Source organism: Xiphophorus hellerii, chromosome 4, assembly GCF_003331165.1.
Source record: "Xiphophorus hellerii strain 12219 chromosome 4, Xiphophorus_hellerii-4.1, whole genome shotgun sequence".
NCBI lineage: Eukaryota > Metazoa > Chordata > Actinopteri > Cyprinodontiformes > Poeciliidae > Xiphophorus > Xiphophorus hellerii.
The window spans coordinates 34,563,847-34,580,111 of record NC_045675.1 but is presented as its reverse complement, the minus strand read 5'-3'; the positions used below and the strand labels follow the sequence as shown (position 1 = coordinate 34,580,111).

General features: G+C 40.4%; 1 protein-coding gene and 3 long non-coding RNA genes across 5 annotated transcripts in view; 3 read left to right on the top strand and 1 right to left on the bottom strand.

Annotated features, from left to right (window-relative positions):
* Positions 1 to 16,265, top strand: part of vps35 (VPS35 retromer complex component) — a 39,815-nt gene that overhangs the window by 20,568 nt on the left and 2,982 nt on the right. For both annotated transcript variants that reach the window (XM_032561394.1, XM_032561393.1), the window contains 11 exons: positions 6,426 to 6,645; positions 8,397 to 8,480; positions 9,083 to 9,192; positions 9,965 to 10,061; positions 10,191 to 10,339; positions 10,436 to 10,643; positions 12,398 to 12,553; positions 12,801 to 12,923; positions 13,005 to 13,184; positions 13,307 to 13,546; positions 15,387 to 15,530. In XM_032561394.1, the coding sequence (XP_032417285.1) occupies positions 6,426 to 6,645; positions 8,397 to 8,480; positions 9,083 to 9,192; positions 9,965 to 10,061; positions 10,191 to 10,339; positions 10,436 to 10,643; positions 12,398 to 12,553; positions 12,801 to 12,923; positions 13,005 to 13,184; positions 13,307 to 13,546; positions 15,387 to 15,530 (1,711 nt within the window). The remainder of the gene's footprint in view (positions 1 to 6,425; positions 6,646 to 8,396; positions 8,481 to 9,082; positions 9,193 to 9,964; positions 10,062 to 10,190; positions 10,340 to 10,435; positions 10,644 to 12,397; positions 12,554 to 12,800; positions 12,924 to 13,004; positions 13,185 to 13,306; positions 13,547 to 15,386; positions 15,531 to 16,265) is intronic.
* On the top strand, positions 951 to 3,546 carry LOC116719044 (uncharacterized). The gene is made up of 2 exons (XR_004339063.1): positions 951 to 1,002; positions 3,445 to 3,546. It is a non-coding gene; the product is annotated as an uncharacterized LOC116719044 (long non-coding RNA).
* LOC116719042 (uncharacterized) lies at positions 4,419 to 5,911 on the bottom strand. The gene is made up of 3 exons (XR_004339061.1): positions 5,405 to 5,911; positions 5,244 to 5,306; positions 4,419 to 4,980 (listed from the first exon to the last, which is right to left on the bottom strand). It is a non-coding gene; the product is annotated as an uncharacterized LOC116719042 (long non-coding RNA).
* The window catches only part of LOC116719043 (uncharacterized), a 1,515-nt gene continuing 786 nt past the window's right edge, over positions 15,537 to 16,265 (top strand). The window contains exon 1 of the long non-coding RNA XR_004339062.1: positions 15,537 to 16,171. This is a non-coding gene — a long non-coding RNA (uncharacterized LOC116719043). The remainder of the gene's footprint in view (positions 16,172 to 16,265) is intronic.

The following is a 16,265-nucleotide window of genomic DNA, read 5'->3' as shown; positions in this document are numbered from 1 at the left end:
TTTTTCTAAAGTTGCTTGCAGATTTAATGAGTGGAGGGTTGTGGTTTTTGGGCTTGGAAGTAAGCAGACATAAACCCCAGACAACCAGGTAGGTTTAGTCAGGCCTTCCAGGTCCATCATTTCCCGGATGACCCGTCCCGCTGTGTCTTTAATATCAAGGTAATATAAATACCTGTGAATGACGTTGAGCTTCGCGTTGCGCTCCAGAAAACTGCAAACATTGAGACTAATATGAACAGCGCAATAAACGCGAAAACAGCCACGAATGAACTAGTCTGTAAAGCTGTGCAACTAAACGCCATTATAATGATTAATATTAAGATAAATGTCACAAATTTGTGCAGCGGGACATCTGAGCTGTGGAGCCGCAGGAGGAGATCTGTGCGCTGTGCTCTGACACCAAACGCAGGGCCGTAACACAGAACCTGGACGCTGGAGGGCAGGGGGTCTGAAATCCTATTTATAGTTTTCCAGACAATACTGGAACACACAAAAACACACACAAATTACTAAAGTTTTTTTTGTACTGTTGTAACCATTAAACAATCTCCCCTTCAGTTCAACCTTATAAATGGAGACACATTATTGATGTTACCATTATAAAATAATTTGCAATTAAGTATTGGCAAAGCTCATACTTTGTCAATACTGTGAATCGCTCCGCCATTCACAGGTGGCGGGGCGTTGTTGTTAGTAGCTGCTGAAAGTAACTAAAAAAGTTACTTTGATGTAACTTAGTTACTTTCCAAATCAAGTAAACCCTGGATGAACCGAGACGTTCGTCTCCTGTTGAAGGCCCGCAACATCGCCTTCAGGTCAGGGGATGCACAGACTTACAGTGCAGCCAGGGCTGAGCTGAAGAAGGGAATCAAGAAGGCCAAACACCACTACAAAAGGAAAGTGGAGGATCATTTTTCTAACGCCAACCCCCGACGTATGTGGCAAGGCCTCCAGATTCTCACAGACTACAAGAACCCCAATACCACCCCCGCTTCTACTGATGTCTCCTTCCTCAACGAACTTAACAACTTCTATGCTCGTTTTGAGAGAGGGAATACCACAACTGCAACCAAAGCAGCTACCACCCCAGGCCAACAGCCACTGACTTTCCTCCCCACTGACGTAGGAGCGGCTCTGAGCAGGATTAAATCCCACAAGGCTGCGGGTCCTGATGGCATACCTGGACGTGTCCTCAGAACGTGCTCTGGGGAGCTGGCAGGAGTGCTGACGGACATCTTCAACCTGTCCCTGGCCCGCGCTGTAGTACCGACCTGCTTCAAGTCTACCTCCATCGTCCCAATCCCCAAGAATCCCAACCCAACCAGACTCAATGACTACCGTCCGGTAGCCCTTACCCCCATCATTACCAAGTGCTTGGAGCGGCTGGTCCTAGCACACCTCAGATCCTGTCTCCCCCCCACACTAGACCCCCACCAATTTGCATACAGGCAGAACAGGAGCACAGAGGATGCAGTCTCTATAGCGCTGCACTCTGTCCTTTCTCACCTGGGCAGTAAGAACACTTACGCCAGACTGCTGTTCTTAGATTTTAGTTCAGTATTCAACACTGTCATCCCTTCACAACTCATTACCAAACTCACAGACCTCGGCATCAGTCCACTCATGTGTAACTGGTTGCTCGACTTCCTGACCAGTCGACCTCAACATGTCCGGCTGGAAAACCACTTCTCATCCACCATCATCATAAACACCGGAGTGCCACAAGGCTGTGTGATGAGTCCCTTCCTCTACTCCCTCTTCACCTACGACTGCAGACCTGTCCATGGCTTTAACCCCATCATCAAGTTTGCAGACGACACCACGGTGATCGGCCTCATCAGAGATAATGACGAGGCTGCTAACAGGGAGGAGGTAGACCATCTGGCTGAGTGGTGCGACAAAAACAACCTGCAGCTGAACACCGAGAAGACCAAGGAGCTTATCGTGGACTTCAGGAGGAACGCTGACCTACATCCACCCATCCACATTAAGGGGACAGTGGTGGAGCGTGTGGACACCTTTAAGTTCCTGGGAGTCCACATCTCCGAGGACACCTGACTTGGACGACCAGCTGCTCCAAACTCATTAAGAAGGCCCATCAGCGCCTCTTCTTCATGAGGACCCTGAGGAAGAACCACCTGTCCTCAGAGATCCTCACGAACTTCTACTGCTGCACCATTGAGAGCATCCTCACCAACTGTATTTCAGCTTGGTACGGGAACTGCTCTGTCGCCGACCGGCAGGCGCTGCAGAGGGTGGTGAAAACTGCCCAGTATATCGCCGGGGCACCGCTCCCTGCCATCAAGGACATCTACAGGAAGCGGTGTTTGAAAAGGGCCGGGAAAATCACAAAGGACTCCACTCACCCAGCACACACACTCTTTTCCCTCCTGCCCTCTGGGAGGCGTTACAGAAGCCTACGGACCAGAACCACCAGGCACTGGAACAGCTTCTTTCCCACAGCTGTCACGTTTTTGAACGCCTCCTGACATAAAACATAAACTATAAGGACTGTACTCCCCTATCCTCTCATACAACAATAACACATGGACTATCCTCACACACACACACATCACGGACTGTTGTCTTCACACACACATACAACCTGTAAATTTTATCTGCCATTATTTATCTATAATCCATTCCCTAACATTCTTGTATATTCTGTATAATCTGTATAATTTGTGCATATAGCTCCCATATTTATATTTATACACAATATCTATATCTCTTGCTATAACCCCTTATAGTCCATACATACATAGTCTTGTACATCTGTAAATAAATATTTATATCTCGTAGAGCACTTCTGGATAGATGCAAACTACATCTCGTTGCTTGTACTTGTGACAGTGCAATGACAATAAAGTTGAATTCTATTCTATTCTATTCTAATCAGTCATCTAACTAAGTTACTTTTTCAAGAAGTAATCAGTAATTCGATTAAAGTTACTTTTTCAAAGTAACTATGCCATCTCTAATTACAACTCAAGTAAATAAAGTGAGAAATCTTGTGTTTATTAAAGGGAGAATTATGTAACTTAGACGTTTTTTAAGCTTTATATCATGCTATGGGTAGTCCCTCATCAAAAACATACCTGGAGTGCTGCTTTGATTCTTTCATGCATGTTTGAAGAATCCCTAAATCTCCATTGCAGCCATTTGGTTGTGCCTAAACGCTTGCTCAAGCGTTTAAGCACATATCCACCGAGCCCCTTCTTGGAGTTGCAAGCTCCAGCTGAGCTTTTGCTTCTCAGAGAACCTCTGCCCTGTGGGGACGGCGTCGCCACACAGCTCCTCCAGACTTGTGGCAGCACCAATTAGCAAACACCTGGTGGAACTACTCAGTACAGTGCCTGTAGGAACGATGTCAACATTCCTATGTTCACTGTTGTGATGACGTGCGGAAGGTGGAATGTTAGAAAGAGTAGGAGACGCTTAAAGAGACAGGCTCAATTTCAAGGCGTCAAATTACAAAGTCAAATTTCGTTTAGGTCCTATTTGACATCTTTTGACATACACTGCCTGGCCAAAAAAAAGCCGCCACCAAAAAATGGTCACACTCTCTAATATTTTGTTGGACCGCCTTTAGCTTTGATTACAGCCCGCATTCGCTGTGGCATTGTTTCAATAAGCTTCTGCAGTGTCACAAGATTTATTTCCATCCAGTGTTGCATTAATCTTTCACCAAGATCTTGTATTGATGATGGGAGAGTCTGACCACTGCGCAAAGCCTTCTCCAGCACATCCCAAAGATTCTCAATGGGGTTAAGGTCTGGACTCTGTGGTGGCCAATCCATGTGTGAAAAAGATGTCTCATGCTCCCTGAACCACTCTTTCACAATGTGAGCCCGATGAATCCTGGCATTGTCATCTTGGAATATGCCCGTTCCATTTGGGAAGACAAAATCCATTGATGGAATAACCTGGTCATTCAGTATATTCAGGTAGTCAGCTGACCTCATTCTTTGGGCACACAATGTTGCTGAACCTAGACCTGACCAACTGCAGCAACCCCAGATCATAGCACTGCCCCCACAGGCTTGTACAGTAGGCACTAGGGTGCATCACTTCACCTGCCTCTCTTCTTACCCTGATGCGCCCATCACTCTGGAACAGGGTAAATCTGGACTCATCAGACCACATGACCCTCTTCCATTCCTCCAGAGTCCAATCTTTATGCTCCCTAGCAAACTGAAGCCTTTTTTTCTGGTTAGCCTTACTGATTAGAGGTTTTCTTACGGCTACACAGCTGTTCAATCCCAACCCCTTGAGTTCCCTTCGCATTGTGCGTGTGGAAATGCTTTTGCGTTTGTAACACAGATGAGAAGGGTATTTTATATATTAGATGAATGGGCCAATAGGTTCGACTATCGGAGCATAGTGGGGTGTTTAAATGACACACAAAGGCAGTTAAATGAATTTAAAAAAAAACAACTGGCTTTAGTGACATAAACCATGAAATTAACAAACAGTTATACAAGACACACAATTATGAAAATAAAATTACACACAATAAAATACAAAAAAATAATACAAATACTTGGCCAAGTGCTAGTTCTCAGTTTTGAATCTTTTGGGTGCACCCTGGTAATCTGAATTCTAAATCGTAATAGGCAACAGATCAATCAATTCCAGTTCCAATTAGGTTCAGCTCAACACCATTCACATGAGGAGAATTTCCTACACAGCAGTTTGTTACGAAGTACCAAATAAAAACCAGTCCAAAAGGTGAGATCAGAAATTCCAGGATTAAACAATAAAAAGAAAAATGTCAGTCAGGGGTCTCATTCATAACCAACTGTGTGTGAAGATGTGAGTGGTACCAGCCTACCACACCGCGGGGTGCAGCAGGACTCCAAACGGAAAAGAAGGAATCCAGGAATCCAGTTCTTTCTAAGTCCAGGTGGGAAGGCTCGCCATCAAAGTCACAGGAGGAATCCACCTCAGGAACAATCCAGCATAAACAAAAAACCTGACCTGTCAACAGACAGGACCAGCAGAATCATAGGATTTTATTAAGCTGTTCTAGCTTTAATCCTTAAATCATGTTTCTGTATATTTGACATCAATTACTGTAAATTACAAAAGCATTTCTTCAAACAATATTAAACATTACATTTTATCCAAAATCAGTAAAAGTTTACATTTTAATAATCAAATAGTTCAGATAAACAATATTATTCAACAAAAATGTGATAAACAGAACAAAAACCCAAATGAAAGGCACAGAATATGCTCACCGATCTCAATGCGACACGTTAGGGACAACAATATGGTGGCTCTCAGTCCGGACCCGTGAGGCACTAGATAGTGTAATAAGGCATATTTTCCATGCTTTAGCCTTGATAATATGAGCTATCATTGTGAACAAAGTAAGAATATAACGTAAATTAGGTTTTACCTTCAGCTGAACGGAGAACAAGATGAACTTAAAACGTTAGCCTAGTAGCCGTTAGAGCTAAACCAGTAGCCGTTGGCCGTTAGAGCTAACGAGTCAGCTCTAACGGTGTTCAGCAGAAAAAGTGAACTTGTCTTTCCTTTTCTTTTTTTTTTCACTTCACGCGTCCAGCTTAGAAGTCGGATGATCTGGGAAAGCGTTTGTTTAGAGTTGTATAACTGTTTTAAAACAGAGACTCTCACGCTGCCCAGCTTAATCGTTTCCGGATCTCTCTCGCTTACACACTCAATGCTGCGGAAGGGCGGGTCCTGCAGCGGCAGTCCGAATTCTGATTGGTTTAAACTCACTGGAAACTAAACTTCCTATTGGCTAGGTAGACCACCTAGCTTCCCTAACCTCCGTTTCTTAAAGAGGCATCCCCATTTTATGTGGGTTACACCTTCACAATTAAACATACTCCTGAGTTCTGCTGTTGTTTTTCTTCGATTTGATTTGACCACACGTTTAAGTAATCGCCGATCACGATCATTCAGGATTTTTTTCCGACCACATTTCTTCCTGGAAGACGATGGTTCCCCACCATCCTTCCAGTTTTTAATGATGCGTTGGACAGTTCTTAACCCAATTCTAGTAGTTTCTGCAATCTCCTTAGATGTTTTCTCTGCTTGATGCATGCCAATGATTTGACCCTTCTTAAACAGACTAACGTCTTTTCCACGCCCACAGGATGTGTCTTTTGCCATGGTTGTTTAAGAAATGAGGAGTTACTCATTGCATCAGCTGGGGTTAAATAACTTGTTGCCAGCTGAAAGATAATTGCCTATGCAGTACTTATCCAATAGGAGACTTGTACCTATTTGCTTAGTTAAATCCAGGTGGCGACTTTTTTTTTTGGCCATGCAGTGTATTTTGACATCTCACTGTTGGAATATTTACCATTACCATTTTTCATCTCTCACTCAAATTTTTTGGTTGGGTAAAAGAGGAATAAAAGTGTTGAGTCATCTTTATTTTTGTTTCTCAGGGGCTCAGAGGAGATGACTGGAGATATTAATGACTCCATAGACTTTGTCCTTCTGAACTTTGCTGAAATGAACAAATTGTGGGTTCGAATGCAGCATCAAGGTCACAGCAGAGACCGAGAGAAGAGAGAAAAAGAACGACAGGAACTTAGGATTCTGGTGGGCACCAATCTAGTTCGCCTCAGTCAACTAGAGGGTGTGAATGTGGACAAGTACAAACAGGTCAGTGTGTCTCTTTCTCCCAAAATATCCAAGCTTTATCATTTATAGCTCTAGAGTGCATGGCGAGAACATTGAATTTCTGTTGTTAAGCTGATCTGTTTTCTGTCAATTTCATTTTTATGTGAATAATTTTTGAGTTTGGTAGCAAAATACTGAAATAGACAAATTATTACTAAATAGACAAAATGAGTTTAAATATTCCAGATAGTACAACTAATTATAATGTATTAAAATTAGTTTTTGAGTAAGACTGAAAAATTGAGGCCCAAACGATGTTCAGAGACCCAGACAAAGTAAGGTTCTCTAGCAATTTTTGGATCAAGCAGTTCTCTTGGGGGCAGAGCTACTGTAACAACCATCTCTGTCAGTTATTATCAGTGATGTCAGTAACGTGTTACTTAGTAACACGTTACTTAGTAACGCGTTACTGACATCGGACCACTTTTTTCAGTAACGAGTAATCTAACGCGTTGCTATTTCATATCCAGTAGTCAGACTACAGTTACTTATCAAAATCATTTTGCGTTACTGTGCGTTACTATTTTCTTTTGGAATTTTATTTTATTTCCTTTACGCGTCTTGTCGAGTGATTGCCGTTTTTATGCGACAGAAATGTAAACAATGGAGGGAAGAGGGAGAAAAACAGGAACTACTTTGAGTTTCTGTCGCCAAGTCTGATTATTATAAGAGGCTTGGGCTTTTTTTTTTATTTTAAAGTCGCTAGCAAATTTAATGAGTCGCGGGTTGCGCTTTTTGGGCTCGTTTTTGAACGTGAAGTTGCTCATTTGGGCTTGGAAATAAGCAGACATAAACCCCAGAATGTGTCTGACCTCTAATGTGACATGGAATATCGATCCCTCCTCTCCCGTCCTTTGGTTATTATATTCCCTTTTGTGTTAATGAAATGATGTACAGTATAAGTAGTAATGTAAGATTGTAATTTTAGTTACAAATGCTTGCACTGGAAATTATATGTAAAGAACTAATAAAAATTTCTTGAAAAAAAAATTGATACCTGTTAGTTACCTGAAGCTACTAGGTCACTGTTAGCTTCAGTTGTTTTAAAATTCCTGTTTATATCAAATCTGACGTAAGAGAAATTTGTTGTAATTTAAAGCTACAATATGCTTGGCCAAGTCGGAAAAACAGTATTTCCACTAAGTTTGACAATGTTCAGATATCCGAGCTTTTCTTCTTCCCTGGACACAGAATTACAATTACAATTGTCAGATATCCCAGCCTTGAACGTATCATCTCACTTGAAAATCTTCTGCAATAAGAAATCCTTAAAAGTCGAAAGTACAGGCAAGCTGATCCATGCCCTTGTGTTGACCGATCCGTCCTCAGCTGGTGATTTGTGCACACGCTTTTGGCGATTTCTATGCATAGTGTATTGTTACTTGTGCAGTTTGAAACACGTAAATTATACAAATGTGTCTGTTAAGGTACATATTTATGTTGTACACATTTGTGAGTTATGTTGTATGCTTAGAAATTTTATTTTACACATGTGGATCTTATTGTGCGCTTCGAATCTTTCTGAGATTGATTTAGCTCCATCTGATACAGTTCATCTGTTAATTACAATAAATACGATACATGCTTTACAGTATTTATTGTGCTGATTGCACATTATCCCTCTGAGGAACAAATTAAAGACTGTTCTTTTCTATTCTGTAGTGGGATATTCATGTACCCTTTATGCCTAGTGAGCATTGCAATAGAATTATTGTCTTTCCTATTATCCACAGATTGTCCTTCCTGGAGTCCTGGAGCAAGTTGTGAACTGTAGAGACTCATTGGCTCAGGAATACCTAATGGAGTGCATTATTCAGGTATATGGTGCATAATTTCTTTCTTTCTGAGATTCTGCTTTTACCATTAGTAAAGGTCTTAGAAACATCTTGCATGATGGTAAGTATGAATAATATGGTGTTTACAAACAGAGAATGTATTTTGGGAACATTTGTTCAAATTCTTAGCACAGGAAACAAGATTTACAGTGAATGCTAGGCCTACACAATTACAGTTTGAGCTAATTGGTATTTTGCATGGCATGCTATCTTCTACTGCTGTAAGCATGGTTGATTGATATGTCTATATGTGATAGAACGAATGAATAGCAGGAGCCTTCTGCTGAAAGGCTTTTGACTATTTTTTTCAGTGTGAATTACAGCAAAACACCCTTCTCAAACATGTACACAGTGCATGCATAAATTAAAATACTTTCGTAGCACTCAATAAAAAATGGATTTATTGTGTTGCTGATTCTGACTGTTTGGTCCACATTTAGATTTTTTGGAACAGTAGCTGTTTAAATATATTCTCATGGTAAAGATGTCAAGCATGAATGAAAGTTGTGTAACTGATTTTGTTAGCTCTGTCAATCAACAGTCTGCTCTTCCTCAATGTGTCTCCAACTCTCTGGTTCTGCTAGGTTTTTCCCGATGAGTTCCATCTTCAGACCCTGAACCCTTTTCTGCGTTCCTGTGCTGAGTTGCATCAACATGTCAACGTTAAGAACATCATCATTGCACTTATTGACAGGTACACTTTCACTTAACTCGACATGGGAGAGCCAAAGGTTTTGCACTTTCTTCACCATAGATGAAAACATTTTGTAGTTTTTGTATTCCTATGCCTTCCACAGTAACAAATTATCTTTTAATGGCTGTATACTGAAATCATGACAACTGTCCATAGTTAGCTTGTAAGTAATTGCAGACATCTAAGCATACCTTCTCTTCATGTTTTCTGTGTTATTCATACTCTTATTTGCATTATAGTGGACATATACTGGCCATAAAATTAGAATAACATGAAAAGTTCTGGAAACCACCGTAGAAATATTTACAGTAACAGTGTGGAGTGGTGACTGAGCTAAAAAGCCACAGTCAGGATGGATCTTTTACTTGCAGCATCTCTGGAAGAAAACAGTCTCCTCCTTCTCATTTTCCACAGTACATGACTTTAAGTCAGTAAGCATTTCACCTGCAGTTACAAAACCCAGATAGTGGAAATGAACTAATTGAGGTCATTTCTGCATCAAAAATGGCAACCAACTTCTGACCTATCACACAACATTTTGTGTACTGATCTCTGTCAAAATAGTTTGACCTGATGTTGAGAAGTGGAGGTGGATTCCTCTCTTTGAGCAAAATGATGCAATTTTTATCACACATTTGTCACTGAGAACACTTTCAATAAAGTATGTAGGAACTTTTACTTCAATTGCTAAACATCTTTTTACAGTCACACACAGAACAATCTAAAGTAGATTTTACATGCTATATATAATATGTCCTGTTTCCTCTTTCAGACTTGCTCTATTCGCTCATAGAGAAGATGGTCCAGGCATTCCACCTGAAATCAAATTGTTTGACATTTTCTCTCAACAAGTGGCCACTGTTATTCAAGTAAGATACCTATATTCATACACACACAACTGCAAAAATATATGTATCTTGTGCATGACTAGAGAAAACAAGCTGAGTTTTAACAGTATGGTACACATTTAACATACTGCAGAATTATGTCTTCTTCAGTCACGCCAGGACATGCCATCAGAGGACATAGTGTCTTTACAAGTCTCTCTCATCAATTTGGCTATGAAGTGCTACCCTGACCGTGTTGACTATGTGGACAAAGTTCTGGAAAGCACAGTAGAAATATTTAACAAGCTCAACTTGGAACAGTAAGTTTTGCAAATTCAGAAAAGCATAAGTCTGAACTGATGTATGTGCAGTGGCAGTTTTTAGTTTGCTTATTTTGACCCTCTTTTATTCTGTAGCATAGCAACCAGTAGTGCTGTGTCCAAAGAACTTACCCGTCTTTTGAAGATCCCAGTGGATACCTACAACAATGTGCTGATGGTGCTGCAACTCAAGCACTTCCCACCTCTCTTTGAATACTTTGACTTTGAGTCCCGCAAGACTATGAGTTGTTACGTACTGAGCAACACACTGGAGTCCAACACCATTATTGTTTCACAGGAACAGGTTTGTACAAATACTTCAGTTTCTGCACAGTCTTGTCTTTTTCCTAAACTCACAATAAAAGCTTTCTTGTAGCAATATTTCATCCATTGATGTGTGTGATAACTATAAATTTTATTCATAAATACTCCTCTAATTCTTCTTATAGGAAGCTAATCAAAATCAGAATCAAGATCAGCTTTATTGACCAAGTTTGTTCACAGAAAGGATGACACTGATTTCTGTTCCACTTTGCTCTCAATGTACAGACATTTTAAGTATAAACATATATTTTTTTTCTGGGAAGAAAAAAATGAGAAGAGCAGGAAAAAATGAAAAGAGCTCTCATTGCTCATAAAAAATGACAGCGTGCCCAGCAGATCTGTTCATCAAAGTGAAACTTTGGGGGGAAAATGTTGACTTTCTTCCAATTGTTTTTCTCAAATAGCACTGTGTAGTACAGACAGAAGTCTGAACAGTCTGTGTCCTGTATGTGTGGGGACTGCAGAAATGTATCTACCCTTTTCTTGACCCCTAGACCTGCACAACTCCTGGTTGTAGGGAGGGCTAGCCCTGATCCACTCTGCAGTCTAATCCTGTCCTTTTTTGTGGCTGAGCCAACCCACACAGTGATTGACAAACACAGAACAGACTTAATAATGGCCGCAAAGATGACCAGCAACTCCTGTGGCAGGTTCTACTTCTTAAGTTACTACAGAGAACACAGTTTTTACTGGGCTTTCTTCCAAACAAAGATATGTGAGGATTAGCTCAGGTTCCAAGGAAAGGTGTATCCCAAGACTCTGAAGAGCAGCACAATAGACTGTGTTGCTTAGTATACAAAGAGGAAGGTGTGTGGGGGGTTTCCCCTGCTAATCAGTTGTCATTTGCACAGTCTTAAACGAGTTAAGCTCCAGTTGGACCAGCTAATCAACCTTGACTTCTATGCACGGACTTGTTTACAGGATCAGACAGGGGTGTCAGTGGTGTCTTATGTTAAGTTTAGTTTCAGAGATTTTCACAGATGGGTCTACCATGGTAGACATTTCTAAACAGAGAAGATCACTGAAGAGAGAACACATCTCTGAGGTACTCCAATGCTGATAGTTTTTATTAATGAGGCTATGAGATATGAGATAATGGTGTTGAGGCTGCCCAGCCTCATCTTAGCTTACAGTGCCCACTTAAGAAGTGGCACTGTAAGCTAAGCATACTATGTATACTATGAAGTTGTATATATTGGGTGGAGGCTGATCGCCGATTACCAATCTTGGCGATCAGTGGGCACTGTAAGCTAAGCATACTATGTATACTATGAAGTTGTATATATTGGGTGGAGGCTGATCGCCAATTACCAATCTTGGCAGTCTGATCTGCCAATTTCGATTTTGACCGATAATTTGTTTGTCTGAAATGTTACCAAATATTGCAAGAAAGTCACTGAGCTGGCAACAGTGAAGTAACTATTGTTAAATGCAAATGTGTAGCCATGACCTGATCAGCTGGTCTATCAGTCAAACCTCTCTCAGAACAGAGCAAAAGAGGACAGTGGTTGATATTTAGACCTTTGCCAAAGTAGATAATATCGGCTGATGACCCAAAATTAAGAAAATTGGCACTAATAAATTTGTGCACTAATAGTGTTATTTTTGGTGTGATGTCCATACCAAACACACTTCATTTTTCAAACCAACTGCTGAATACAACTAATTCATACTGTATTATACATATTTTTAAATGATTGGATATTCCTAAATACTAATTCAATGTATATGTAGGTGGACTCGATCTTAAGCTTGGTTTCCACACTGATACAAGACCAGCCAGACCAGCCAGCTGATGATCCTGACCCTGAGGATTTCGCCGAGGAGCAGAGTCTTGTTGGCCGCTTCATTCATCTTTTCCACTCTGAAGATCCTGATCAGCAGTATCTTGTAGGTTCTTCCCTTAAAGTTTGTTGTAGGGGAATGGTAAATTCTAATAGTGTGTCGTACTGTAGTGAGCTACCTGTTATGGAAATATTTTCATACCAGAGGCCTGTTGCCAAATGCTGTTTTAGGAGCAAATAGTATTGTACTTTACAAAGGGTTTTAGTGTGTTAGAGGGAGGTGTGTGGTGTTCACTGACAATGAAGATGACAGTGATGCATTTGCTGGCTGTAATGTTGTTTTTGGGTTTTAGATTCTTAATACCGCCCGGAAACATTTTGGTGCTGGAGGAAACCAGAGGATCCGCTACACTTTGCCTCCTCTGGTGTTTGCTGCCTATCAGCTGGCCTTTCGATACAAAGCCAACTCATCAGTGGTCAGCGTACTTTTATTTTCCACCATCCCACCTGCTACACTATTTGTTGGTATTGAAATACTGAAATGTTTCCATTTTTAGGACGATAAGTGGGAAAAGAAGTGCCAGAAGATCTTTTCCTTTGCCCACCAGACTATCAGTGCACTTATCAAGGCTGAGCTTTCTGAGTTGCCTCTGCGACTGTTCCTGCAGGGAGCGCTGGCTGCTGGTGAAATTGGTTTTGAGAATCATGAAACAGTGGCATACGAGTTCATGTCACAGGTAGAGTAAATGTTTGTCTCTTGTGCTAAAACAACAGGAGCTGGGTCAGGCAGAAAATCATATTTGTGAGATCGACATGAGTCGGAATGTTGTACTTCCTCCTAATGTTTCCATCTCTTTAGGCCTTTTCTTTGTATGAGGATGAGATTAGTGACTCCAAAGCCCAGCTGGCAGCCATTACTCTGATCATCGGCACCTTTGAACGAATGAGATGTTTCAGTGAGGAAAATCACGAGCCTTTGAGGACTCAATGTGCCCTGGCTGCTTCCAAACTTTTAAAGAAGCCTGACCAGTGCCGAGCCGTCAGCATATGTGCCCATCTCTTTTGGTCAGGTCGCAGCACTGACAAAAATGGCGAAGAGGTGTGTCTCATTTTATGCCTGCTAATTCCACAGAAAATATCTTGATAGATCTGTTTTGTGTGTGTGTGTGTTTTTCAGCTTGGTTCTGGGCTGAATGTTAACTTCAACAATTCAGCTTATCCCTACATTCCCTTTCAACACAGAAGACAAAGTTTTAAAAAAGGCTGAATTCTAATCAAGAACGTCTAAGATTTTGCAACCAAAACTGGGCCCATGTTCTCAAAGATTCTCAGATTTGTCTAGGAGAGCTCACATCTTAGCCTAAAAATTCTTTCTGAGCCTAAGAGTGATTCAGCCTGCTGCTAAGAGCAATTGAGCATGGAGTGGACAGAAATTCCTAACTCAGTGAGAAGGTGTGGTTGACCCTGAAAACATGAAACAAGATTTAAAAAACAAACAAATACGCTGCCACTAGGCAATCAATAGAAATTAACCAATCCTACAGTCGGAATTAAGAAATGTGTGGTATGATGTTGAAAGTATGCAAAATTGAATTGCCACACAGCATCAACATTTTTCAATGCATCTTTTTTTATTTCTGTGTCATTATTGTGATTGGTCAGGACTTTTTGTCATGCTGGACATTTTACGAGTTGTCTATTGATAGTAATGTGGACCCTCAGCTGTCAGTAATTTACCGCGATTACTTGCTTGTATAGAATGACCAACATAAAGTGGGAAAGAAAAGATTTGAAACCAAACAAGACAGGCGCAGAGCCTGCTGTTGACAGAACTCTATCCTTTTTATAGAATATTTCTTTTTGATGGTTTTCCCACCATCTTCAGGCCCCCACATATTCGGGCGTATTGTGCGCACTCCATGAACCGCACGGACTCTGATTACCTAAAATTCTCTTGTGACAAATTCCTTTATTTCACACAATCCTAATGAGAACTAGCAAGTTTGATGGGGTATTTGGGCACCTAACTATGTTTCTTCTCCATCTGGGAAGCCTCAACTCACCCCTATTCTCAACCTTATCAGCTCGGTGTCAGCTTGATGTTAACACTGTTTCCACCAGGTAGTTTAATGTGCGACACCACAACGTGTATGCAGTCATAAAAATGTATCTTTGCCCAGGAATGGCCAGCGGACGTCCGCTTCAAGTCAAAGTAGAGTTTGCGTAGAGTATGCACAGACCTCTGCGGACTGAAGTACACCCGAGTATGTGGGGGCCTTTAGGCTCTCTAAAAGTCCTCCTCACTACTCCTAAAATTTTGTCACTTTAGGAGCTCTCGCTAGGCCTAAGTTGCTTTGTGAATAACTTTCATCTTACCAAGTTAAAATCCAAATTAAAATCGTAAAATTCCAGAAATTCTATGCATTTTGCTTAAGTAACTAACCCCTAGTGACGTCATTTTTGGAATCCTGGAATTCTAGAATCACAAGATTTCTTAGGATTCTTCTGGAATCCTAAGAATTCTTAGTGTTAGGATTCTTTTAGAATATGAATCAAATGTGTAAAAAATAATGATGGTAGGGGTGCACCAATAAATTGTCCCAGACTTCCTTAATTTGCGAGATTGTGATTGGTGAATACTTGCATGTGACGCCATTCTTATCCACCGATATTAACTACCTCAACAAAGATTTCAAAATCACAACGCTGAACAGCCTCAGTTAGTGAACATTCTCTTGTACAAAATTTATAAAATAAAGTGTCTATTTTATTGTTTGTCACTCAAGTGGTTGCCTCACTGTCAGCAGAATATTTGAACAGTTTTTTCATGGAATTGTCACATGTAGCAAACATTTAAACCAATATACCAGGTATAAATATTGCCTGTCATACCTGTGCTTTGGTCCCTATTCACTTGTGTTGATTACCTTTTTCTTTAGATACGTGATGGGAAACGGGTGATGGAATGTCTAAAGAAAGCCCTGAAGATTGCCAACCAGTGCATGGATTCATCATTGCAAGTCCAGCTTTTCATTGAAATCCTCAACAGATACATCTGCTTTTATGAGAGGGAAAATGATGCGGTAGGCTTTCTTCTATAAGTTTCCTCTTCTTTTTTTTTTGCCTTTTATGAAATATTTCCTGTTGGCTCTGCTGGGAGGACATAACAATTTGTTTGCATTTTCTCTTACTGTCATTTTGCACTGACCACAAGTTTATTTCCTGAATATTTGTCTCCGAACAGTATTGATTTTTCTGTCATTTGTGTTGTCTTTAGTTTTGCAACAAAATTACTCTTCCAATAAATGCAATGAAATAATTACATAGTTATAGCTGAGTGAAAGTGGTGAACTAGATAGTTGGGTTTTTTTTCTGTGGAACAGTTAGACTAGGATTCTTAAGTCGTCCCTTAAATTTTAAAGATGAATTAAATTATAAATTATTACAGAAACTTCAGAATTTTTTTTCTGAAGTTTCTGTAATAATTTACCTTTATTCTTTAGCTCAGAAATTTTTTATTTTTATTTTCATGTCTTCGTACTTCTAGACTTCTGTGGTAACTAGCCTTTGCATCTTTTCTGCAAATATCTGTCCTTACTTGTCCATATTTGTCTCTTCCGTTCCATCTTGATTTTTGCATTCCCATTAATTTCAGCAGTTTGCTTTAAAACTTTGAGACAAAAGTGATTTTTGACTTTGAAACTCAATCTTAAATTAGTTGAAGGTCTCTTGTTCTTCTACATGTAGACCATGTGAAAGTGGGAAATAATTACTATGGCTTTAGCAGGAACTCTGTGTAAATCTGGAGTTGAAGATTA